At 44.5% G+C, this 24,161-nt stretch overlaps 2 protein-coding genes across 4 annotated transcripts; both read left to right on the plus strand.

Annotated features, from left to right (window-relative positions):
* Positions 1–2: 2 nt before the first annotated feature.
* Positions 3–12,215, plus strand: MED22 (mediator complex subunit 22). 3 transcript variants are annotated; one of them, XM_060757115.2, is made up of 4 exons: positions 3–190; positions 3,583–3,663; positions 6,603–6,811; positions 10,152–12,215. In XM_060757115.2, the coding sequence occupies exons 1-4, from the start codon at positions 47–49 to the stop codon at positions 10,357–10,359; spliced, it is 642 nt and encodes a 213-aa protein (XP_060613098.1). In that variant the 5' UTR covers positions 3–46; the 3' UTR covers positions 10,360–12,215. The 3 variants fall into 3 exon arrangements, with proteins under 3 accessions (XP_060613098.1, XP_060613099.1, XP_060613100.1); XM_060757116.2 differs by lacking the exon at positions 10,152–12,215 and adding an exon at positions 8,885–9,337; XM_060757117.2 differs by lacking the exon at positions 10,152–12,215 and having other exon boundaries at positions 4–190; positions 6,603–8,085.
* A 2,495-nt stretch (positions 12,216–14,710) lies between these two features.
* On the plus strand, positions 14,711–22,676 carry SURF6 (surfeit 6). Its single transcript, XM_060757114.2, has 4 exons — positions 14,711–14,917; positions 16,597–16,830; positions 19,325–19,410; positions 21,644–22,676. Exons 1-4 carry the CDS (start codon positions 14,821–14,823, stop codon positions 22,331–22,333), a joined length of 1,107 nt encoding a protein of 368 aa, XP_060613097.2. The 5' UTR covers positions 14,711–14,820; the 3' UTR covers positions 22,334–22,676.
* The last annotated feature ends 1,485 nt before the right edge of the window (positions 22,677–24,161 follow it).

Here is a 24,161-nt window from a genome sequence, read left to right on the forward strand (position 1 = left end):
CCGCGCCTGCGCAGACGTGTCTCCCGTTTGGGAAAAGTCGGCGGCCATGTCGTCGGTTCCCGGCGCGGGGCCTAGCGTGCGCGCGTTGCCTCAGAGCAAAGAAGCGCTGCTCCAGTCCTACAACAAGCGCCTCCGCGACGACGCCCGCTCCCTCGCCGACAACTTCGCCGAGATCGTCAAGACCGCCAAGGTGAGGGGGGGAGGGGAAGGAGGGGTCGCCATGGAAACGGCAAGATGGAGGAGAGGGAGGGGTTGCCATGGAGACGAGCGAAGGCCCGCCCCTTCCGCTCCCTGATCGCCTTACTTTCTATCAGTGGTTCTCAACCTGGGGTCCCCGGATGTTTTTGGCCTACAACTCCCAGAAATCGTAACAGCTGATAAACTGGCTGAGATTTCTGGGAGTTGTAGGCCAGGTTGAGAATCCACCTTCTTCCTCTTAGTCTTTTTCTTCCATCCCCTTTCCTTCCTCTTTCATTGCTTCCCTCTCCTTGTTTCCTTCCTTCCATCTGCTTCCTTCTTCCTTCCCCTTCTGTGATTCTTTCCTTGTTCCCTTCCTTCCATCTACTTCCTCGTACTTCCTTCTCTTCCTCTTTTTCCTTCCTTCCCCTCTTCTAATCTTTCTTTCTTCCCCTTCCTTAATTCCTTCCTTGTTGCTTTCCTTCCATCTGCTTCCTTCCATCTGCTTCCTTCTTCCTTCCCCTTCTGTGATTCCTTCCTTGTTCCCTTCCTCCCATCTACTTCCTCGTACTTCCTTCTCTTCCTCTTTTTCCTTCCTTCCCCTCTTCTAACCTTTCTTTCTTCCCCTTCCTTAATTCCTTCCTTGTTGCTTTCCTTCCATTTCCTTCCTTCCATCTGCTTCCTTCTTCCTTCCCCTTCTGTGATTCCTTCCTTGTTCCCTTCCTTCCATCTACTTCCTCATACTTCCTTCTCTTCCTCTTTTTTCCTTCCTTCCCCTCTTCTAACCTTTCTTTCTTCCCCTTCAATTCCTTCCATTTCCTTCCTTCCACTCTTTCATTCTTCCCCTTCTTTAATTCCTTCCTTCCCCTTCCTTCCTTCTCCATCTTTCCTCTTTTCCTCTCCTTGCACACTTCCCTTCTCTTTCCTTTCTCTTTCATTTTTTCTCTTCTCTTTCTTCCCCACCTTTATTTTCTTCCTTGTTCCCTTCCACTCCATTCTTCCTTCCTCCCTTTCCTACTTCCCCTTCTTTAATTCTCTCCTTGTTCCTTTCCTTCTTCCCCTTCTTTAATTCCTTCCTTGTTCTCTTCCATTCCTTCCCCTCCCTCTCTTCCCTTTCTTTCTTTCCTTCCCTTTTCCTTCCTCCCTTTCCTTCCTTCTCCTTCCTAACTTCATTCCCTCCCCGTCTTTCCATCTCCTTCCTCTTACTTTCTTCTCTTACCTCCCTCCCTTTCCTTCCTTCCTTCACTTTTCCTTCCTCCCCTTTCTTAATTCCTTCCATCTCTTTGCTTCCTTCCACTCTTTCCTTCTTCCCGCTCTTTAATTCCTTCCTCCTTCCCTTTCATCTACTTCCTTGTACTTCCTCTTTTTCCTTCCTTCCTCTCTTCTAATCTTTCTTCCCCTTCTTTAATTCCTTCCTTCTCCATCCTTCATTCCTTCCCCATCTTTTCCTCTCCTTTCTCCCTTTTCTTCTTCCACTTCTTTCCTTTTTCTCTTCCTTTCATCTCCTTCCTTCTACTCTTTCCTTAATCCCTTCCTTGTTGTCTTCCTTCCTTCCATCCACATATTTCCTTCCACATACTTCTCTTTCTTTCCTTTTCCTTCCTTCCCTCCCTGTCTTTCCATCTCCTTCCCCTTACTGCCCCCTCTTCCCTCCTTCCCTTTTCCTTACTCCCCTTCTTTAATTCCTTGTTCCCTTTCCTCCTTCCCTTTCTACCTTCCTTCCCTCTCCTTCCTACCTTCTTTCCATCCTCTTTCCTTCCTCCCCTTCCTTAAATCCTTACTTGTTGTCTTCTTTCTTTCCATCCATATATTTCTTTATCTTACTTTTCTTATCTTTCCTTTCTTCCTTTTCCTTCTTTCCATCCATCTCCTTCCTCTTACTTCCTTCTCTTCCCCTTTTTCTTTCCTTCCCCTCTTTTAATCTTTCCTTCTTCCCTTCCTTAATTTCTTCCTTTTTCCTCTTCCTTCCTTCCATCCCCATATCTCCTTTGTCTTCTCTTATCTTTCCTTCCCTCTTTCCTTCTCTTCCCTCCCCTTCTTTCCTTCCTCGCCTTCTTTGATTCCATTCTTATTCCTTTCCTTCCCTCCCTGTCTTTCTATCTCCTTCCTCTTATTTCCTTCTCTTCCCTCCCCCCCCCATTTTCTTCCTTCCTTCACTTTTCCTTCCTCCCCTTCCTTAATTCCTTCCTTGTTCTCTTCCTCCTTCCATCCACATATCTACTTTGTCTTACTTCTCTTATCTTTCCTCCCTGTCTGTCTTTCTCCTTCCCCTTACTTCCTTCTCTTCCATCTCCTTTCCTTCCTTCCTTTTCCTTCTTCCCCTTCTTTAATTCCTTCCTTGTTCCCTTCCCATTCCTTCTTTCTTTCTTTCCTTCCTTCCCTACCTCCCTCCTATCTTTCCTCTTTCTCTCTCCTTGCTCGCGTTCCCTTCCCTTCTTGTCTTCCTTTCCTTGTTCCCTTCCACTCCTTCCTTCCTTCCCTCCCTTTCCTACTTCTCCTTCTTTAATTCTTTCATTGTTCCTTTCCTTCCATCTCCTTGCTTTCCTCCACTCTTTCCTTCTTCCCCTTCTTTCATTCTTTCCTTGTTCACTTCCTTCAATCCACATCCCTTTTTCAATTCCTTTCTTATTCCCTTCCTTCCCCTCCTTTTCTTTTCTTCTTTTTCCTAACTTCCTTCCCTCCCTGTCTTTCCACCTCCTTCCTCTTACTTCCTTCTCATCCCTCTCTCCCTCTCTTTCCTTCCTTTACTTTTCCTCCCTCCCCTTCCTTAATTCCTTCCTTGTTCCCTCCCTTCCATCCATATATCTCCTTCCTCTTACTTACTTCTCTTATCTTTCCTTCCTTTTCCTTCTTCCTCTCTTTCCTTCCTTCCCTTTTTCTGCCTCCCTTTCTTTATTTCTTTCCTTGTTTTCTTCCATTCCTTCCCAATCTTTCCTCTTTCCATCTCCTTCCTTCCATTCCCTTCTTGTCTTTCCTTCCTCTTCCATTTCTTCTCTTCCTTTCTTTCCTTCTTCTCTTTTCTTCATCCCTTTCATTAATTCCTTCCTCGTACTCTTCCTTCTATCTACATATCTCCTTTGTCTTATTTCTCTTATCATTCCTTGCCTCTTCCTTTTCCTTCTCCTTCCCGTTACTTCCTTCTCTTCCCTTTCTTCCTCTCCATCCTTCCCTTTTCCTTCTTCCCCTTCTTCAATTGCTTCCTTGTTCCCTTCCTTTCATCTCCTTCCTCTTATTCCTTCTCTTCCCTTCCCTCCCTTCATGGGCCTTGAGGGCCCCATCGTCTCCCTACTCTATCTGAACTTGAGTTGCATTGGCCTGGCCTGCCTGAGCCTGCATTTTGCAGGCACGCAGGCAAGATCTGGAATCACTCCCCGGACTTCACCCCCTGCCTGCCTTTCCCTCCAGATTGAAGAAGAGACCCAGGTCTCACGGGCGACGCAAGGCGAGCAGGACAACTACGAGATGCACGTCCGGGCAGCAAACATTGTGAGTGCCTCCTTGGGCCTGGTGCACGTTCGTGCTCCGGATTTATTTGTTTGTTTGCTTATTTATTTCAGCCCCCTCCCCACAGATGTCCAGACAGCATTGATAGATGGCCATGGATATGATACAAAAAGAGACAGAGATGATTGAGAGAGATAGACATAGATACAATTGATGGACCATATTTACTCAAATCTAATGCTCATCTTTTTGGGTCAAATTACAAGAAAAGTGCATTTTTTTGCTGCTGTACATTACGTTTGCCAGCAAAAAAAGATTGCTTTCGAAGTTTTGAAAATTGAGGTTCCAGTTAGATTGAATGGTGCTTTAGACTCAGTCAAATGCTCTGTGCATAATGAGCTCCTTGAAAACAAAAGAACCAATGAACGAAATCACACCAAATTTGGCAACAAAACGTCTCACAACACAAGGAGTGACCATCACTCAAAAAATTAGGATTTTGTCATTTGGGAGTTGTAGTTGCTGGAATTTATAGTTCACCTACAGTCAAAGAGCATTCTGAACTCCATCAACGAGGGAATTGAATCAAACTTGGCACCAGAACTCCCATGACCCACAGACAACACTAGAAGGGTTTGGTGGGCATTGACCTTGAGTTTGGGAGTTGTAGTTCACATACATCCAGAGAGCACTGTGGACTCAAACAATGATGGATCTGGACCAAACTTGGCACAAGCACTCAATACGCCCAAATATGAACATAGATGGAGTTTGGGGGAAATAGAATCTTGACATTTGAGAGTTGTAGTTACTGGGATTTATAGTTCACCTACAATCAGAGAGCATTCTGAACCCCACGAACGACAGAATCAGGGCAAACTTCCCACACAGAACCCATCATAACAACAGAAAATAGTTAAGGTCATCCAATCCAACTCCCTTCATCAGGACAAGAAAACTTAATCAAAGTCCTCCTGACAAAGAGCCATCCTGCCATAGATATAAATAGAGAGAGAGATATGATTCACGCACACAGAGATATAGTATCAAAGATTTGAAAGGGACCCCTAAAGAAGGACACTGATATGTTGCATATTCCAGAGTAGGCAAACCAAACAATCTCCACAACAACACTGACCCATAAACAACAAGGAATACTGTTTACCCACAATCATAAAGGAATTATATATATTAGAAACCATTACTTTATTTTCCAGATCACCAGACTGGGCCACAGCAACGCATGGCAGGGGACAGCTAGATATGTATCAGAATCCTAGGAGCCTCTGGTGGTGCACCATTTATTTATTTATTTATTTATTTGCAACATTTAGATGCCGCCCTTCTCACCCCAAAGGGGACTCAGAATGGCTTACAAGATATATATATATACATACAATATATTAAATTATTAGCATAGTACAATATCAGTATTATATATTACTATATTGTACTACACCATTATATTGTAATATTATTAGTAATATTACATGTAATATAAAATATATAATTATATTATCGTATTGTTATTAGTATTATATTAAACCGCTGAGCTGCTGAATCTTGCTGACGGAAAGGTCTGCGGTTCAAGTTTGGGGAGCGGGGTGAGCTCTCGCTGTTAGGCCCAGCTTCTGTCAACCTAGCAGTTCGAAAACATACCGGCAGGAACGTAACAGTGCTCCATGCTGTCATGCCATTGGCCACATGCTTACAGACAACACCTAGAAATGGAAGAGACTCCTAAAGGCCATCCAATCCAATTCTTTCTGCCATAAATCAAGAGATAATCAAACCCCTCCCAACACATGGCCAACGAGTATTGAGACAGACATATGACCGGTATTCAAGCGTTGGAAGGGACCCCCAAGGGCCATCCAGTCCCACCCCTTCCCGCGAGAAAGGAAGGCATCATCTCAGCCATCCTAACAGAACCTGGATTATTAGCCGTTTTATTTATTTATTTATTTATTTGCTGCATTTATATGTCGCCCCTCTCACCCCAAAGGGGACTCAGACTGGCTTACAATATATTATATTATTAGCATAGTACAATATCAGTATTATATATTACTATATTGGGGTTTTTGTTTTGTTTTGTTTTTTGTCGTGTCAGGAGCAACTTGAGAAACTGCAAGTTGCTTCTGGTGTAAGAGAATTGGCTGTCTGCAAGGACGTTGCCCAGGGGACGCCGAATGGTTTGATGTTTTTATCATCCTTGTGGGAGGCTTCTCATGTCCCTGCATGAGGAGCTGGAGCTGATAGAGGGAGCTCATCCACCTCTCCCCAGATTCGAACCTGCGACCTGTCGGTCTTCAGTCCTGCCGGCACAGGGGTTTAACCCACTGCGCACCAGGGGCTCCTACTATATTGTACTATACCACTATATTTTATTGATTTGTTTAGTTTTTATTATATGTTATGTTTTTAATTGTATTTATGACATTGTAAGCATTGAATTTTGCCCTGATAACTGCCCTGAGTTGCCTACATGCTGAGAAAGGCGGTATACAAATACAGTAAATAAATAAATAATAAATATTGTAATATTATTAGTAATATTACATGTAATATAAAATATATAATTATAATAGCATATTATTAGTAGTATATTATAAAATATACAATTATAATAGCATCTTCTTATTAGTAGTGGTATTGGTACTTTCTCTTGCCTCCCAATGCAATGAGGAATGAGGCCTCTTTGAATGACCCTTTACTGCAGGCCTTCTCCACCTCCAGCTGTTTGGGCCTCCAACTCTCAGGCTTCCTGACCATTTAACAAACTGGCTAGCCCAGGCCTGGGCCAACTTGGGCCTTTCCTCCAGGTAGTCTGGACTTCAACTGCAATTGTGGGAGTTGAAGTCCAAAACACTTGGAAGGAGTGCCCAAGTTGGCCCAGGTCTGAGCAAGCGCTCCTGGGAGTTGGAGTCCTGCTTTGCTGGAGCCTGTGAACGCCCTCTTTGTCTTCCCCTTTAATGCAGGTCCGGGCAGGAGAGTCGCTCATGAAGCTGGTCTCAGACCTGAAGCAATTCCTGATCCTGAACGACTTCCCATCGGTCAACGAGGCCATCAACCAGCGCAACCAGCAGCTGCGCGCTCTGCAGGAGGAGTGCGACCGCAAGCTCATTACACTGAGGGATGAGATCTCTGTTGACCTGTACGAGCTGGAAGAAGAGTATTACTCCTCCAGGTACAAATGAAAGCCCTGGAAACAGACAGACGGATGAACAGATGCCGGGAAGAAGCTGCCTTGCAAACCTCTCCTGCCCTCCCAGCAGGCTCTCGGTCCCATGTGTTTGGGGCAACAACCCCAGCTCCAAAAAGGGGTACAGAGGGGGTGGCCTCTAGGAATATTCCTACATAGAGCAACATTCAAACGATATTGCAGTCGATCAGAACGTGGCCTCCAGGCATGTTTCCCGCAAGCCCTGATCTGTTGTGGATCTCCTCTCCTTATGGTCTCAGGCCCCTTCTACACTGCCATGTAATCCAGCATATCAAGGCAGATGATCCACATTACAGTGTTCCCTTGCTATTTTGCAGTTCGCTTTTAGCGGACTCGCTGTTTTGCGTTTTTCAAAAACTATTAATTTAAAATATTTTTGCTGTTTTGCGGGGGTTTTGCTGTTGCCGCTCTCCGAGGCGCTTTCCCTCCAGCCTTGAAGGGCCTTTCTTTCCTTCACTTTATTTTAAGTTAATAAAGACTTAAAATAGTGCATAAGTACTAAAATAATGTATAGATATTAAAATAAATCTGGAGTCCCTACATTGCGATTTTTCACTTATTGTGGGTGGTCCTGGAATGTAACGCCCACGATAAGTGAGGGAACACTATCGCTTAAGAAAAGAAATATTAAATAACCAAAAATAAAATAAGGTGTAAACACTAAACTAATCTGGGAATCTGCTGTTACAACACATCCAGTGAAGTGGTGAATAAAGCCAATATGAAAACAAAGTTTAGGACTAAGCAGCAAAGGCGCAAGGCCTTGCAAAACTACACCCCCCAGAATTCCATAGCATTGAGCCAAGGCAGTTAAGTGGAATCATTCTACAGCATAGATGCGCCCCAAGGTTTTCCTTTACCTTGCTGGAAGCTTTGGCAGGAAGACACAATCAAAGCCCTCCCAGCAGAGAGCTAGCCAGCCTCGGCTTAAAAACCTCCAGAGAAGGAAGGAGACGCCACGCAACTTCCCCAGGTTGAAGTGGAACCTCTCCTTTCTCCCTGCTGGGTTCATTATTTCCCGTGATTTTAAGTTCTCCCAGCCATGCCAAGGATGCCTGCCAACCTGTTGACTATAAAGAACAGGCTGCCTTGGTTTTTATAATGTTTTTAATATATTTATTTTCATGGTATATTTCTTGAAAAATCAGTTTTCAAAATCAGAGAGCAAAACACTTAAAGCTCTTCCATAAAGATATCTATAAACTTGATTGTAAAATAAAAAGAGCAGAGGATATCTACCCCTTCCCATGTTTATTGTTGTTGTTGTTATGGATTTTAAAATTTTATTATTTTTATTTGTTATTATATTTTATTATTTTTATTTGTTCTATTCTATTCTATTATTATTTAATTTTGTATTGTTATATTTTATTATGGTTATTATTATTTTATTCATTTATTTACAGTATTTATATTCCACCCTTCTCATCCCAAAGGGGGGGGGGGGCTCAGAGCGGATCACAATACACACATACACAGCAAACATTCAATGCTGTTTCAGATATACAAGACAGACAGGGAGAGGTATTTCGGCATTTTCCAACGTCAGTGCCTGAAGGTTAAGCTCGATTCAAGCCACAGGGGGGTGCTGTTGCTCCATCCAATGTGACAACAAGTCCTTTTTGATCGTAGAATTTTCCTCCTTGTTCTTTAATTGCCAGCATTTTTATGGTGCCTCCCTGCTTAAGGTGCCTAATTTCTCTACTCACAACTCAGCTGTTTTCGAACTTATGTGGACATGCTTAGATGGACAGTGAGCTTAGGCTGACAGGTGCCCAATCTAAATAGGGCTTCAAACTTGCCACCTTCCAGCTGGCAGCAATCTATAGATGCTGGCAATTAACCAGCTGTGCTACAGCCCATTATTATTATTTATTTTATTATGTTTTATTATTTTATTATGTTTTATTATTATTATTTTCCTAATTTTTATTTTAAGTTTTATTATTATTTTCCTAATGTCTATTTTATGTTTTATTTATTATTATTATTATTATTTCCCCATGTTTGTATTGTTTTATTGTGTTACTTCTCCAGGGCCTCTCCCTTCCCTTCATACACAGCTTGCTCCTAACTTCTCCGGCGCTTTGTAGCCTCCTTTCCTGTTTCTTGACTGCTTCTAAGCCTTGTGCAGCCAGGACAAAGGATCCCATGCAAACCACTTTGCTTTGGCTTCCTTTCCAAACCCTGTGCCTTTGGGCAGAGGCAGGTTCTTATGGGGCGGGAGGCGGAGGGAGCTTTGGGGGAATGCGCTAACCAGCCTTTCTGCTGCTGCTATTGCTGTTTCCTGAACCACTTTGCTATTTTCTTTAACGTTTATTTATTAATTGAGCATTTCTGATTTTTACAACACAAGGTGGGGGAAAGAAGGTTAATGAAATAATGAGATAAGGTGGGGGGATGAGTTGTCAGTTAAATCATTGCAAATCTAAAGTATGTGGCAAAAAGGAAAAGAGGAGTGATTAAGAATGAATAAGTTCTAATATTATATTAATATAAATTATAATTATAATTGATATAATTTATCAATTGTTATTATAATATTAATAAGTTATTAATCCATCTATTTTTTCATATCAATTTATTTTATTTATTTACAACTTTCTGTTGACCTATTTATTTATTTATGACATTTCTATGCCGTCCTTATCACTCCGAAGGGGACTCAGAGCGACTTACAAGATATATATACATACAATATATAAAATATATTAAATTGTTAGCATAGTACAATATCAGTATTATATATTACTACATTGTACTACACCATTATGTTGCAGTATTATTAGTAATATCACATGTAATAGAAAATATAGAATTATGATATTGTATTATTTGTATTATATTGTATTATATTATATTTTATTAGTATTATATTTTATTACATTATAATACTATAAATTATAATCTGCTTCCCTGCCACCATTTCTTCCTTTTGTAAATGATACGCAGTCTTGTGCAAGGATGCTATGCAGAGCGGCCCTTTTATTTTTTTGCTTCGGCTTCCTTTCCAAACACTGTCGGCAGTCTGTGGGCTCTTCCACATTATGAGTATTTTGTTTTAAATCCTTTACCTAATTTTCATTATTATATGGTCAATCTAAGCATTTCTTATGGGGCGGTGATGGGGGGGAGCTTTGGGGGAATGTGCTAACCAGCCTTGCTGCTGCTATTGCTGCTTCCTGAGCCATTTTGCTATTTTCTTAACACTGTTGCCTCTGTCTTGCATTCTCCTCCCTTCTCTCTTTCTTTCCTACTTTCTGGCACTGGCTGCTTCCCTTCTTTCTTTCTCTCGCTCTGAAAGCTGCAGCCTCTCTGATGCCACTGACCTTCCACTCTGCGAAGCCTTCTGGAGACAGGAAACGGCCGCCTCCTCCCCGGAGAGCCTCTCCCTGCCCCAGCCCACAAGCAACGCCAATGCCAACACCTTGGAGCAGGCCCTCCCGGCCCCGCAGGGTTCCACGCCCTCCCACCCGCACATGAATGGCCATGGAGCAGGCCCCGCCGAATAGCCCTGAGAGCAAGGAGCGCCACCAAGGCTGCCTGGCCAAGTGCAAGCGAGCTCCCGCTCTGTACAGCCGGAAGCAACAACCGACGCCAATTGCGGGTGGAAAAGGTTTCCTAAATGATATTGCAAGTGGATTACAGCCCGAGCAAGGCATCCCCGGTCGTGCTGCTGGGAGTGTAGCAAATACCGTTTTTGGACCTTAAATGTGCCCTTTTACCTGTTTTCAGTGGGACAGAGTGCATCGGGCCCTTTCAGAGAAAGAAGTAGACACACCGACTCCAGCATTGGGTCTGATAATATTGGCTACACAGACAAAAAGGGGAAACATTGCATATCCTACACATTCACTCCACATACATTCAACATGCCTACTCACCATCCTTCCCTCTCTCACATACATTCACGATTTGGACTCACCATCCCTCACTGACTTGGATAAATTCACTCCATATATATTCAACATTCATACGCACTGACCTGTGTTCAGACTAATGCTTCTGGAGAAGAGAGATGGATGTTCAAACACTGCAATCCTTGCAGATCTGGCACACTTTGGAAAAGGAAAAGGGTCTCCTTTTCGTATAATTTTTTGTTGTTGCTCTCTACTTGGTTGCCTTGCAGTCGGAAGCAATAACCGACACCAAATGTATGATATTGCAAGCAGATCACACGCCAAGCAAGGCAGCCCCCCTCCCCGGTCGTGCTGCTGGGAGTGTCACAAATCTTTTTTTTTTAATAACCGTAAACATGCCCTTTCATCTGTTTACAAATGGGACAGAATGCATCAGGCCCTTTCAGATAAAGTAGACACACTGATTCCAGCACTGGATCTGATAATATTGGTTACACAATCAAAAAGGGGAAACATTGTACATCCTCAGCATTCACTCCATATACATTCCTACTCACCCTCTCTTCCATACATTCACCATTCACATGCATTCCCTCACATACATTCAATGTTCATACTTGCCATCCTTTTTTCATTCAGTCTTGCTGCTGGAGAAAAGAGACAATGGTTCAAATGCTGCATTCCTCGCAGATCTGGCATACTTAGGAAAAGGGTCTCTTGATGTTTCTCAAATACTGGGAGCCAGATTTTGTTCATTTTCATTGTTTCCTCTCTGTTGAAATTCCCCACTTGCTTGTGGGTTTCAATGACATCTCTTGAGTAGCTTGACAAAGTGGTTGTTGTCAGAGGGGGCCAGAATTTTTGTGCTGATGCCTTCACTCATTGACTATGCCATCATCTTAGTTACTCACATGTTAATGCGTGGCTCCCACTCAACACATGGTGATAGCACCCTTGACACCTGGCTAATAGACAACTGTTCTTCCTCCCTGGACCTTATTGTATGGGGATATGATATTATATTCCGTTTGCTTGACTCCCATCAGATCCTCCAAAAATGCCACAGGCAGGCAAAACGAATAAAGGAGGAAGTGCTGCTCAAACCTGGGAGGGGGATGCTCTTGCCATCGGGGGGCATTCCCTTGTCCTCCTCCCAGAGTTCTTCCTTTAGATCAGCTGCATCTGCTTATACTTGGGGTTCTTGTCCTAAGAAGGAGGCATGTCTCCCTTTTAGGTGGACAAGCTTGGCATTGGGGGGGGGGGGGGGATGTCTCTTCAAATCTCAGGGTCCGGTCTTTGTCAATAGCACTTGAAACATGACTGGATTCAAACTGAGCTGATGAGTCATTATCCAGGAAACCTTTAGATGTCCGTTTAACGACAGTGTTTTCCTGCCAGTTGACTTGAACGCACGGGTTTGATGTGTTTGTGGGTTTGTTTCATTATTGGGATAAATGTTACCTGACTGTAAATAGGTGATTGAATAAAACCAGTTCTGATGCTGACAACGTGGCTGGTTCTGACTATAAAAGGAAATGAAAATCAGTGGTGATGGGAAATGGAAGAGGGTGCATCTCCACAATTCCAAAGCATGCTCTGTTACACTATCGAAACAAACTGGATCCTTTTTCCCTTTGCCAGACAGACGATGTAATGTGAGGGATCTTTGCTCCATCTGTGTTACTGTGGATTTAGTCTTCTCTTGAAGGAACACATCAAGACGCACAAGGGCGGAAGGTACCAGGCCTCTTTATTGTTCAGAATTCAAGAACCTAGTACTCCTTCCCATCTATCTATATAAATAAAAATGCAATGTTCACTAGGTTGCTGTAAGTTTTTTCGGGCTTTATGGCTGGTATCGAGCTAGAATTTGAAGGCTCCTGCCCAGGAGAGAGGAGCCCTTAGACCCACCAGAGAGAGTCCGAAACCCTTGGCAAGCGAAAGAGGAGAAAGGCCCAGAATTTTCCCAAATAAATCTCACCAAGGTTGAAGAAAAGCCATAGAGGTTTATTTAGCGATCCAGCTGAAAAGGATGTAGAGCTGCGATCATTCGCCAGCAGGGCATAAAGAAATACATTTGATACAGCCATATTTATAGTAAATTCAAAGTTGCAGAGTTCAAACTTCCCGGCCTGCCTGCTGCCCTCCACTGTGATTGGACAATGGGCAAACAGCTGGGAGGCGGCCCTCCCGCCCCCGGCGCCTCTGGACCAATCAGGAAGCTCCAGTGGTCCGTAGGATCCAATGGGGAGACCTCTGCCACCTGGCGGTGACAGCAAATCAGGAGAGAGGGAGGCGGGACAATAGAACACAAAGGGATCTGTGGATGAATGCTAAAAAAAAGTGCCATGTGGCCGGCGAGACAAAGAGGGAGTCTCAAGCAAGCCTCATCTATTGTGCTTTGATTGGAATGAATCAACATGTGTAAAATCTGGATTTTACTAGCCAGCAGACATGAGGACAATGGAAGGCAAAACTGGGGTGAATGTTCCTTAGTGGGAAATTAGTGAAATCAACCAGTGCGAAGGTGGGGGCTTTTCGAGGGTCCCCTGACCTCCAGGTAGAAAAATGATTAGAGGTCTGCCAGGGGGCAAACAGCATTGTTGGGCAATCCTCCGAGAACAAAGCCGCCTGTCAGTTTATTTTTCATGCAAAGGAAATTGTGGATTGGGGTCTTTGGAATGTCTGGAGCTGCAGTTTCCTGGGGGATCTCTTCATAAGGGAAGGGAAGGGGAAAAAAGGTCAAGGGTTGATGTTGCAGGAACCATATGCTTATAATTCATAACAGGAAAGGTCCAAAGCATTTCACTGAACCAGTCAAGGGAGTCCTGCAGACTTGTCCTTGGCCCTTGGAAAACTTTGTTACTATCCCTTATTGGGGGGTGGGGTGGGGGGACATGCTCGGCTTCATGGCCATGTTCTAGAGGCATTCTCTCCTGATGTTTCGCCTGCACCTATGGCAAGCATCCTCAGAGGTAGTGAGGTCTGTTGGAACTAGGAAAATGGGTTTATATATCTGTGCACTGACCAGGGTGGGGCAAAGGACTCCTGTCTGTTGGAGCTAGGTGTGAATGTTTCAACTGGATGCTGTTAAGCTACTTTCAGTGGGACAATGAATTCTACGAACAGAAAGATGTAGTAGCTATGGAGAGCCCTCTCAGCCCGGTCATAGCTAACTTCTACATGGAACACTTTGAAAAACAAGCCCTGGAAACAGCAACCAAAAAGCCCACCATATGGTTCAGATATGTGGATGACACCTTCACCATTTGGAGCCATGGAGAAGAAGAACTCAACAGGTTCCTGCACCATCTTAACAGCATCCACCCAAACATCCAGTTCACCATGGAAAAAGAAAATGAAGGAAGACTGCCTTTTCTAGATGTCCTAGTCATCCGCAAACCAGATCAACAATTGGGTCACACCCTCCCCAAAGATCTTAGACAGCAGAACCACCCCTTCTATCCTGAAGTTTAGGAAACAGGTGAAGACTTGGCTATGGAGAGAGGCATTCGATGAGTGAGCCAACACCCTGAGACATGGATGGAGGATAATGAGCAATGATTTTAGTGTGACGACTGACCATTGTAGTTATTGAATGTAATTGCTGTTTTAATGTTTTACTGTAATATGAATTATGATGTTTTATTGATTGCCTGTGATATTATGACTGGAAACCGGTCTGAGTCCCTCAAGAGAGGTGAGAAGGCCGGTATACAAAACTTTTAAATAAATAAATAAACAAACATGGGGCTGGATGGCTGTCTGCTGGGAGGGCTTTGAGTGTGTCCTCCTCCTTGGCAGATGGGGGCTGGGCTGGATGGCCTCTGGGGGACCCTTCCAACTCTATATCACCTCTCTCTCCCTCCATCATGTCTGGGGCCCTCTATCTATGCCTGATATAAACGGTTGGCTTCCCTGGGGAACGGTTCTTGTCCGGAACCTTGTTCCGCCCGGAGTGTTTCCGGGGCAGGGGCGGGAAGATTCTCGCCGCCGGACTGCACTTCCTGTTCGGGCCCGGAAGGAAGGGGTGGTGCTTGCTGCCTTGAGGTCCGCGAGGCCTGAAAGGAGAGGAGCGGGAAGCGGGCGCCTTGGTCTCTCCGCCGGATCGAAATGGCTGCTTTGATCCGGAAGGACTGCTACCTGCAGGGCCTGGCCAGGAAGATCTGCGCCCCGGACAGCAGCAGCAGCAGCAGCAGCAGAGCCCACGGTGGGTCTGGCAACCGCGCCCGCCTCACCCTCGCCTTCTTAGGTTTCCTAGGTGGAGTTAGGCCTGGCTTTCTCTCCCCACAAGGAAACTTCAAGAGACACATCATCATTATAATTACTATAACATTATATTGTATTACTAGCTGTCCCCTGCCACGCGTTGCTGTGGCCCAATCTTAAATTGGGCTCGGAAAATAAACGGCAGCCAGTGGAGCTCCTTGAACAGGAGGGCTGACCTCTCTCTGTAAGGAGCACCAGTTAACATCCTGGCCGCTGCCCGTTGGACCAGTTGAAATTTCCGAGCCGTTTTCAAGGGCAGCCCCACGTAGAGCGCATTACAGTAGTCCAATCTTTAAATCCTCATATCGTGTCAGCTTTTCCAGTTTATTTTCAATCCCGCTGTCACCTGGGATTGCAACATTGACAATCCATACTTTGTTTTTTAACACGTTCGTGAGGTCAGGAGTATTATGCTCCACAAGTCTGTCTGGCTGAATTCAGAAGTCCCAGAGTAGCTTGACGTGTTCATTTTCTGTAACTTTTTCGGGCTTGTGATCCCACCAGTTCTTTGTCGCAGGCTGATGGTGTTTGTGGCACAAGTTCCAATGAATCATCTGAGCAACGGTGTTATGCCTCTGCCTTTAGTCTGTCTGTGCGATCTTCTTGCAGCAGCTGAGGATGGGATCTATTGTTTCATCTGCTTCCTTGCAGAGTCCACACTTGAAATCTGTTGCTGACTTTTCAATTCTGGCTTTGATGGCATTGGTTCTAATGGCTTGTTATTGGGCTGCCAGAATCAGGCTCTCCTTTGACCCCTTTTTCAAAGTTCCATTTGTAAGCCACAGCCATGTTTTTTCCTTGTCCCTTTGGCTTCCAGTGTCCATGGAGCACCTTCTTTTGCCAGTCTTTGCTTCTGCTCTGGATTGTGTTTTTACTCTATTCCCTCTTTGTCTTTTGCACTTGAAGCAGTTTACTACTATTGACTTCACTCAATGTTGGTTCTTGACTGCCTTTCACATAATCTGCCAGTGTGTGTTTGTCTTCTTCTACCATTTGTTTCACTTGCAGAAGCCCTCTCTGCCTCCTGATTTTCTGGGCAGGTCAAGTCTGTTGACATCACTACGTGGGTGTCATGAGGAGTGGATTGTCATCAGTTTTCTTGTTTTTCTGTCCAGATCATCCAGATCTGCTAGTGTCCAGTTCATAATCCCAGCAGTGTATCTAATGACAGGGACGGTCCAGGTGTTGAGAACCTTGATCATATTTCCACCATTTAATTTGCTCTTCAAAACCTTTCTGACTCTTTGAACATATTCTTTGCTGACCACCTTTTTCACTTGCCCATGCTTGATGTTGTCCAAATTATTTATGCCCCACTATTTCTCTCCACAGAGGACATGCAAAGTGGCTATGTATCTAGGTATTACTTATCATTATTATTATTATTATTCCCCTGCTTTTTCTTTCCAGAAGAAGACTTAAACGGCTATGTATCTATTGTTGTTGTTGTTGTTATTATTGTTATATATGATGATGACGTTTATTTATACACTGCTTTTTCTCTCCACAAAGGAGACTCAAAGCACCTATTTATCTATTATTATTATTGACTCTCTCTTTCTCTCCGCAAAGGAGACTCAAGGCAGCTATGGATCTATTCTTCTTCTTCCCCTTTTCCAGGAGGCAGAATGCGAGAGGATGGCCCACCAGCAAAGAAGAAGCAGAGGAAGAAGAGAAGGGGCCCCTTGTTCAAGGGGGCCAAGAAGGAGGCAGAAGGCGGTCTCCACGGCCAGAAAGTGGCCTCTGCAGCCAGGAAAGGGGCTTCCGCTGGGAAAACGCAGCCCGCCATGAAGAAGGCTGGGCCTGTTCTGGCCAGATCATCTCCCATTGAGGGGAAGGAGAATGGCCTGCCGGGTGAGGACTTCTGTGAAGCCGCACAGGCGGCAGGTTTTTAAAGTTCATTTCTGTTTAGACAAATGAAGACAAAACCTCCACACAGGCAAACAAATGAAAAATCCTTTTTCTAGAATGAAAGGAAACACATGACTATCACATTCCACACACAGAAAATGATCTCCACTCAAAAGATGGAAAGACTCAACGATGCCGTCCCAAGACATTCTGCTTATGAACATAAGCGAAGTGGCAGAAATGGATAAACTTCCTATGTTGATTAAAGAGGAATCTCTTAACTAACTTTAATTTCTTATGCATTGAATAGTAGAGCAGGCATGGGCCAACTTGGGCCCTCCCTCCAGGTGTTTTGGACTCCAACTCTCACAATTCCCAATGGCCTTGGGCCCCTTCCTTTTCCCTCTCAGCCGCTTAAGCGTTATATCTATCTATCTATCTATCTATCTATCTATCTATGACATGAAGGCAGGCCTCTCTTAAGTCTATCACTCTTATCATCTAGCTCAGTGGTTGTCAACCTGGGGTCCCCAGATGTTTTTGGCCTACAACTCCCAGAAATCCAAGCCAGTTTACCTCCTGTTAGGATTTCTGGGAATTGAAGGCCAAAAACATCTGGGGACCCCAGGTTGAGAACCACTGATCTAGCTTATTTATGTATTGGGATATGAAGGTACATCTCTCTTAGGTCTATCACTCTATCACCTAACTTATCTATTTATCTATTGGGACATGAAGGTAGGCCTCTTTTAGGTCTATCACTCCATCATCGAGCTTAAGCGGCTGAGGGGGAAAAGGAAAGGGCCTGAGGCTGTTAGGAATTGTGGGAGTTCAAAACACCTGGGGGGAGGGTCCAAGTTGGCCCATGCCTGGTGTAGAATATTGAGAGATGATAACCACCTGGGAGAGACGGTAAAGCCTTTAGATTAGGACAGGGTTTCTCAAACCTATTTCAGCCGCAGAGCCCTTTTGGAAGCAGTTTCTCATAAAGCCTCAAGAAATGTTTATATGTTATGTCCCAGCTGCACAATGGGACATACTGTCACCAGTTACGTTCCAATCCCTGAAACACTGCAGAGCCTTGGCTAGTAGCTCACGCTCTCAGCCATGGGCAAACTTTTAGATACTACATCTGATCTTAGCCAAAAGGCTGAAAAGCGATTGCAAACTTTTAGACCAACATAAACTTAACAGTATTTTTGTGGAAGGCCCTCAGGGCCATCCAGTCCAACCCCCTTTATTATGCCAGGCAGGAAAAGCACAATCAACCCCCCCCCCCCCCCCGGACAGATGGCCATCCAGCCTTTGTAATAATAATAGGAGCAACCCCAGTGGCCATCCAGCCCAACTCCCTTTATTCCGCCTTCATGAAAGAAAGCACAACCAAAGCTCCCCCAACAGATTTTTTATTTATTTATTTATTTATTTATTTGCTTTACTTCTATACCGCCTTTCTCAGCTGAAATGGCGACTCAAGGCGGTTTACATAGTAAAGGTTAATACAATAACATCAAAAAGGCAATTAAAACACATTATACAAAACATCAAGTCACAACAAACATTATCATAAATGTGCGCCTCAGCAAAACAAATCAAAATCAGAATCCGTAATCATAATCCTTATACCAATTCCTATGTTCAGTTGTACCATCTTACTGTATTTCATTGCATTATTAGCCAAACGCTTGTTCGTAAAGCCAAGTCTTGACCTTCCTCCGGAATGCCAGCAGTGAAGGGGCCTGTCTGATGTCCACAGGTAGGGCGTTCCATAGCCGAGGGGCCACCACCGAGAAGGCCCTGTCTCTCGTCCCCGCCAATCGCGCCTGCGATGCGGGCGGGACCGAGAGCAGGGCCTCCCCAGACGATCTTAATGTCCTGGTCGGTTCATAGGAGGAGATGCGTTCGGAGAGGTAGGTAGGGCCAGAACCGTTTAGGGCTTTATAGGCTAAAGCCAGCACCTTGAATTGTGCCCGGTAGCAGATTGGCAGGCATCCAATTATTATTTTAGTTTTTTTACCCTGCTTTTCTCCTGCACCAAAGTGAGACTCGCAACAGCTAACAATACAATATGAACATAAAAAGTAAAAATTAAAACGGATTAAAACCCAATAAATTCCTTATAGCAACCTGATTACCTAAAACTGTCAGCGAAAAAAACCCGTTTACAAATATAACATACATATTAAAAATCTTTAAAGATATAAAACCTTTAAAGATGGCTACCCAGCCTTTGTAATAATAATAGTAATATTAATAATAGCAACCCTGGAGCCATCCAGCCCAACTCCCTTTATTCTGTCTTTATGCAGGAAAAGCACAATCAAAGCTCCCCCAAACTGATGCCTAGCCAGCCTTTTTAATAATAACAATAACAGCAGAAACCCAAGTGGCTCTCCGGAGCACACTTTAAGAACAGCTGGATTGGATCAGTATAGGGCGAATGATTTTTTGATGTTGATTATGTAATAGTGAGATGTTTCCTTTGATCTCCTCTCAGGGGCCCAGGAAGCGCTCGGCTCCTTCTCTGCGATGGGCCTTTTGCGGCAGCGGCTGCGGGACAAGATCCAAGAGGCTTCCGGACAGGTAGGATCCGCTTCTTTGTCCCTCCATTCGAGGAGGAGAGTGTTGCGGGGCTGGAAGAAGAGAAGGAGAGTAAACACACACAATGCCCCTGCTGGTTAGGCACATCGGAATGTTTCCAAGGCAATGCAGTTATGTTCCGATCCAAAAACACAATACAGAGCCTTGATCACCGTTAGCAGAGGTTTAATAGCACAGCCTCTGACCTTGTCTAGTAGAAGAGAAGGAAACACACACAATGCCTCTGCTGGGTAGACACGCAAATCAATCCTCCCATGGCTGCCTCCCCCTCCAGTTGTGCAATGGGACAGAAAAGAAAACCCTTGAAGCTTTATTTATACTCCCTCACCATCTCCCCAAAGGAGACTCGGGGTGGCTAACATGAGGCCAAGTCCAAAATTACAGTACAACAACATAAAATAAAACACAAACAGCAAATAATAACATCAAAATAAGATACAGAAAATAACAGAAAATGCAATAAACAGATGCAAAATAACGTGAAGAAATAAAGCACGGCGGATGGGCCAAATGCACAGACTAAGATTTATAAAACCCTGGGGGGGTTTTTTTCTCGTATCAGGAACGACTTGAGAAACTGCAAGTCGCTTCTGGTGTGAGAGAATTGGCCATCTTCAAGGACGTTGCCCAGGGGACGCCTGGATGTTTTGATGTTTTATCATCCTTGTGGGAGGCTTCTCTCATGTCCCCGCATGAGGAGCTGGAGCTGATAGAGGGGGTTTATCCGTGCTCTCCCCGGATTTGAACATGTGACCTGTCGGTCTTCAGTCCTGCCGGCACAGGTGTTTAACCCACTGTGCCACCGGGGGCTCCTTAAACCCTGGGTAAGATAAGTAAATGGAGAATGTGTCTATGGGGAAGCTCAGGAGGGGCAACCAATGGGATTGAGCCTTCATTAAAGACAAGGGAAAGTGCGTCACAAGGACAGATATGGGGATGTGTGGTCACTCGTCAAAGGCATGCCAGAAAAATTAGGTAAAATTGCAAACCAATACACATATACAATACAGTAAGCAATTATATACATAACAAATAAATATTGGAGGCTTGAGAAGGTTGCGATTTCCAACAGAGAAAGGCAGGGTAGAAATAAAGTTAATGATGGTAACAATAAAATTAATAAGAAAAATGTTATTCTAAGCAGCCTTGAGGCCCTATGGGGAGAAAGGCAGGCTAGAAAAATAATAATATTTATTTTGGACATTTGTATACCATCCTATCTTGACATCCGCAGAGAGACCCAGGGTGGCTAAATAATAATAATAATAATAAAATATCATAATATCATAAATTTATGTATTTTTCGTATCAGGACAACCAGTCAAATTATATTACATTTCTAACAGAACAAAGCAAGCAAACAGACAAAATACAAAATTTGTGAGTTTGGTAGTTGATTGACCAGTATCTGGCCACTTGGAGTGCTTCTGGTGTTGCTGCAAGAAGATCCTCCATTGTGCATGTGGCAGGGCTCAGGTTGCATTGCAGCAGGTGGTCAGTGGTTTGCTCCTCTCCACACTCGCATGTCAAGGATTCCACTTTGTAGCCCCATTTCTGAAGGTTGGCTCTGCATCTCGTGGTGCCAGAGCGAAGTCTGTTCAGCGCCTTCCAAGTCGCCCAGTTTTCTCTGTGCCCATGGGGGAGTCTCTCATTTGGTATCAGCCATTGGTTGAGGTTCTGGGTTTGAGCCTGCCACTTTTGGACTCTCGCTTGCTGAGGTGTTCCAGTGAGTGTCTCTGTAGATCTTAGAAAACTATTTCTAGATTTAAGTCATTAACGTGCTTGCTGACACCCAAACAGGGGATGAGCTGGAGATGTCTCTGCCTTGGTCCTTTCACTATTGGCTGCTACTTCCTGGCGGATGTCAGGTGGTGCAATACCGGCTAAGCAGTGTAATTTCTCCAGTGGTGTAGGGCACAGACACCCTGTGATAATGCGGCATGTCTCATTAAGAGCCACATCCACTGTTTTAGTGTGGTGAGATCATAAATAATAATAGTTATTGTAAGCCACCTTGAGTCCTCGCAGAGGGACACAGGGCAGCTAAATAATAATAATAATAATAATAATAATAATAATAATAATATAATATAATAACAATAATGTTATTGTAAGCCACCTTGAGTCCTCGCAGGGAGAAAGATGGGGAATTAAAAAAGATAACAACAATAATAATGTGATTCGCGGAGGAGACTGATGCTGTGCTTTCCCACAGGGCCGCTGCACTGAACTGTCGCCGGCGGTGCTGGAGAAGAGGCAGCGCAGGAAGTACGAGCGAGAGCGGAAGAAGCGGCGGAGGAAGGAGCTAAGGATGAAGGTGAAAGCAGCAGAGGAAAAGAAGGAGGAAGAGGAAGCCAAGGAGGGCGTTTTGAGTGAAGACGGTAAACACGCAACAGCAACAACAGCGGGGTCCATCGTTTTCAACAAGGTGACAGTGCGCGAGGAAGGGGCACTGAGCCAAGCGGAGAAGCGGCGGGAGAAGCGCAAGGCGGCGAAGGCCGGCCTGACACCTCTGACCGGGAAGAACTACCGGCAGCTGCTGCAGCGCCTGGAAGTGCGCAAGAGCCGAGTCGAAGCCCTGAAGGAGGCAGACGAGGCGAAGGCGCGAGCGCTGGAGGCCCGCATGCGCTGGAGCAGCGCTCTCTACCGGGCAGAGGGGGTGCGTGTGCGGGATGACGAGGGGCGGCTGCAGGCGGCGCTGAAGGCCAAGCGCAAGCAGGAGGCGCGGCGGCAGCGCAAGTGGGGGCAGCGCACCGAGCAGGCTGCCCAGCGCATGCAGCAGCGGCAGGAGAAACGCCGCAGGAACCTCCAGCGCAGGAAGCAAGGCAAGGCCGAGCAGAGGAAGGCCAAGGCGCGCAAGAAGGGGCGGGTCCTGCCGGGGGACCTGGAGAAGGCGGGGCTCTGATGAGACAGGACTCCGATGAGACAGGACAGCTTCCCTCGCTTCTGTTCTGCAGTCAACGGAGACAAGGGTACTCAGGTGACTTCCCTTGCAAGGCCTCAAACACTGTCCAGGGCCAGCTTCTATGGCCCTCCCTCCAGATGTTTTGGACTTCAGCGCCCACAATTCCTGACAGCGTGTTAGGAATTGTTGGGAGTCCAAGACACCTGAAGGGCCGAAGTTGGCCCAGGCCTGATCTAAAGGAACAAAGGCATAAGAGACGCCAAAGAAACTGGAAAAGAAGGGGAAGAAACAATGATTTCAATTGAAAAACAAAATGTTTGTATAATACAATAATTTTGTAGTACATTACGTTAAGTGTCTCCTTATTCACTTTGGATTGATTACGGTGTTTCAATATTTAAGTCAATACGGGCAGCTGCCAAGTGACGAACAAGGTTTGTCCTTAAGCTGAATGTGCATGTACGCTGGAACAGGGACATTCACATATACAGACATACACACGCAGTCCCCAAGTTACAAACAAGATTGGTTCTGTAGGTTTGTTCTTAAGTTGACTTAAGCAACGTACAGTCATTGAATTCTTGAGAGCAGAAGGTGTCACCCCAAAGGAGATTCATCAGAGAATGCAAGCTGTTTATGGAATTTGTATTGGTGTCGGTACTATTATTATTATTTATTATTTACTTTATTTCTATACCGCTTTTCTCAGCCCTCAGGCGACTCAAAGCGGTGAACAACATCAATACAAAGCATTACAAAACAGTATCAGGCAATTAAAACAATTATAACATAAATCACTAACTTCAGTATAACAATCAATAGCGCCTCAACAGTAAAATCAGAATCCAGTCTCATCATCCATTATTCCGTATTTCTATGTTCAATTATACTGTTTAATCAAATGCTTGTTCGAATAGTCAGCTCTTCACTTTCCTCTGAAACGCCTATGCATTGTTTGTTTGTTTGTTTATTTATTTACTATATTTGTATACCGCTCTTCTCAGCCCTCAGGGTGACTCAGAGCAGGTAACAAGCAAATACAATACTTAAACGTGATAAAAACAGTTAAAAATAAGTTAAAAGAACAACATTATAACAATCAATAAACATCATAACATCTCATATCATAGTTAAAATTAAGATCCAGTCTCATCATCCAAATGTTCCATATTTCTATATTAGTTACACTGCCTATTCAAATGCCTGCTCAAACAACCAGGACTTCACTTTCCTCCGAAATGTGAACAGGGAGGGGGCCGATCTAATTTCTAATCTAATCTAATTTGTTGGGTGAGTAAGTTTAAAGACGTTGAGATGGGAACATCTGACTTGCGTGACAAACAAACAGTTTATTTATTTATTTACGACATTTATAGCCCGCCGTTCTCAGCCATACGGCGACTGAAGGCAGGTTACAGATTGGCACAATTCGATGTCAGGCATTCATACAAGTGCCATTAAAACAATCAACATTACAATACAAAACATATAAAAACCATTCAAACATATAATCATTGGTGTCATCCTGTTAAAAACGTTATCCAGTAACATCGTCTAGCCATTCCATGTTCATCGTTCATAGCTCCGTGTTATCTATTCTGCTGCATTCTCAAAAGCTTGCTCAAAGAGCTAGGTCTTTACTTTTTTTGAGAAAGTCAGGAGGGAGGGGGGTGATGTAATATCCCTAGGGAGGGAATTCCATGGCCGGGGGCCACCACTGAGATGGCCCTGTCCTTCGTCTCTGTCAATTGCACTTGTGAGAGCAGGGCCTCCCCAGACGATCTCAAGCTCCTAGATGGTTCATAGGAGGCCATACGTTTGGACAGGT

This window comes from Anolis sagrei, chromosome 11 (assembly GCF_037176765.1).
Source record: "Anolis sagrei isolate rAnoSag1 chromosome 11, rAnoSag1.mat, whole genome shotgun sequence".
Taxonomy (NCBI): domain Eukaryota; kingdom Metazoa; phylum Chordata; class Lepidosauria; order Squamata; family Dactyloidae; genus Anolis; species Anolis sagrei.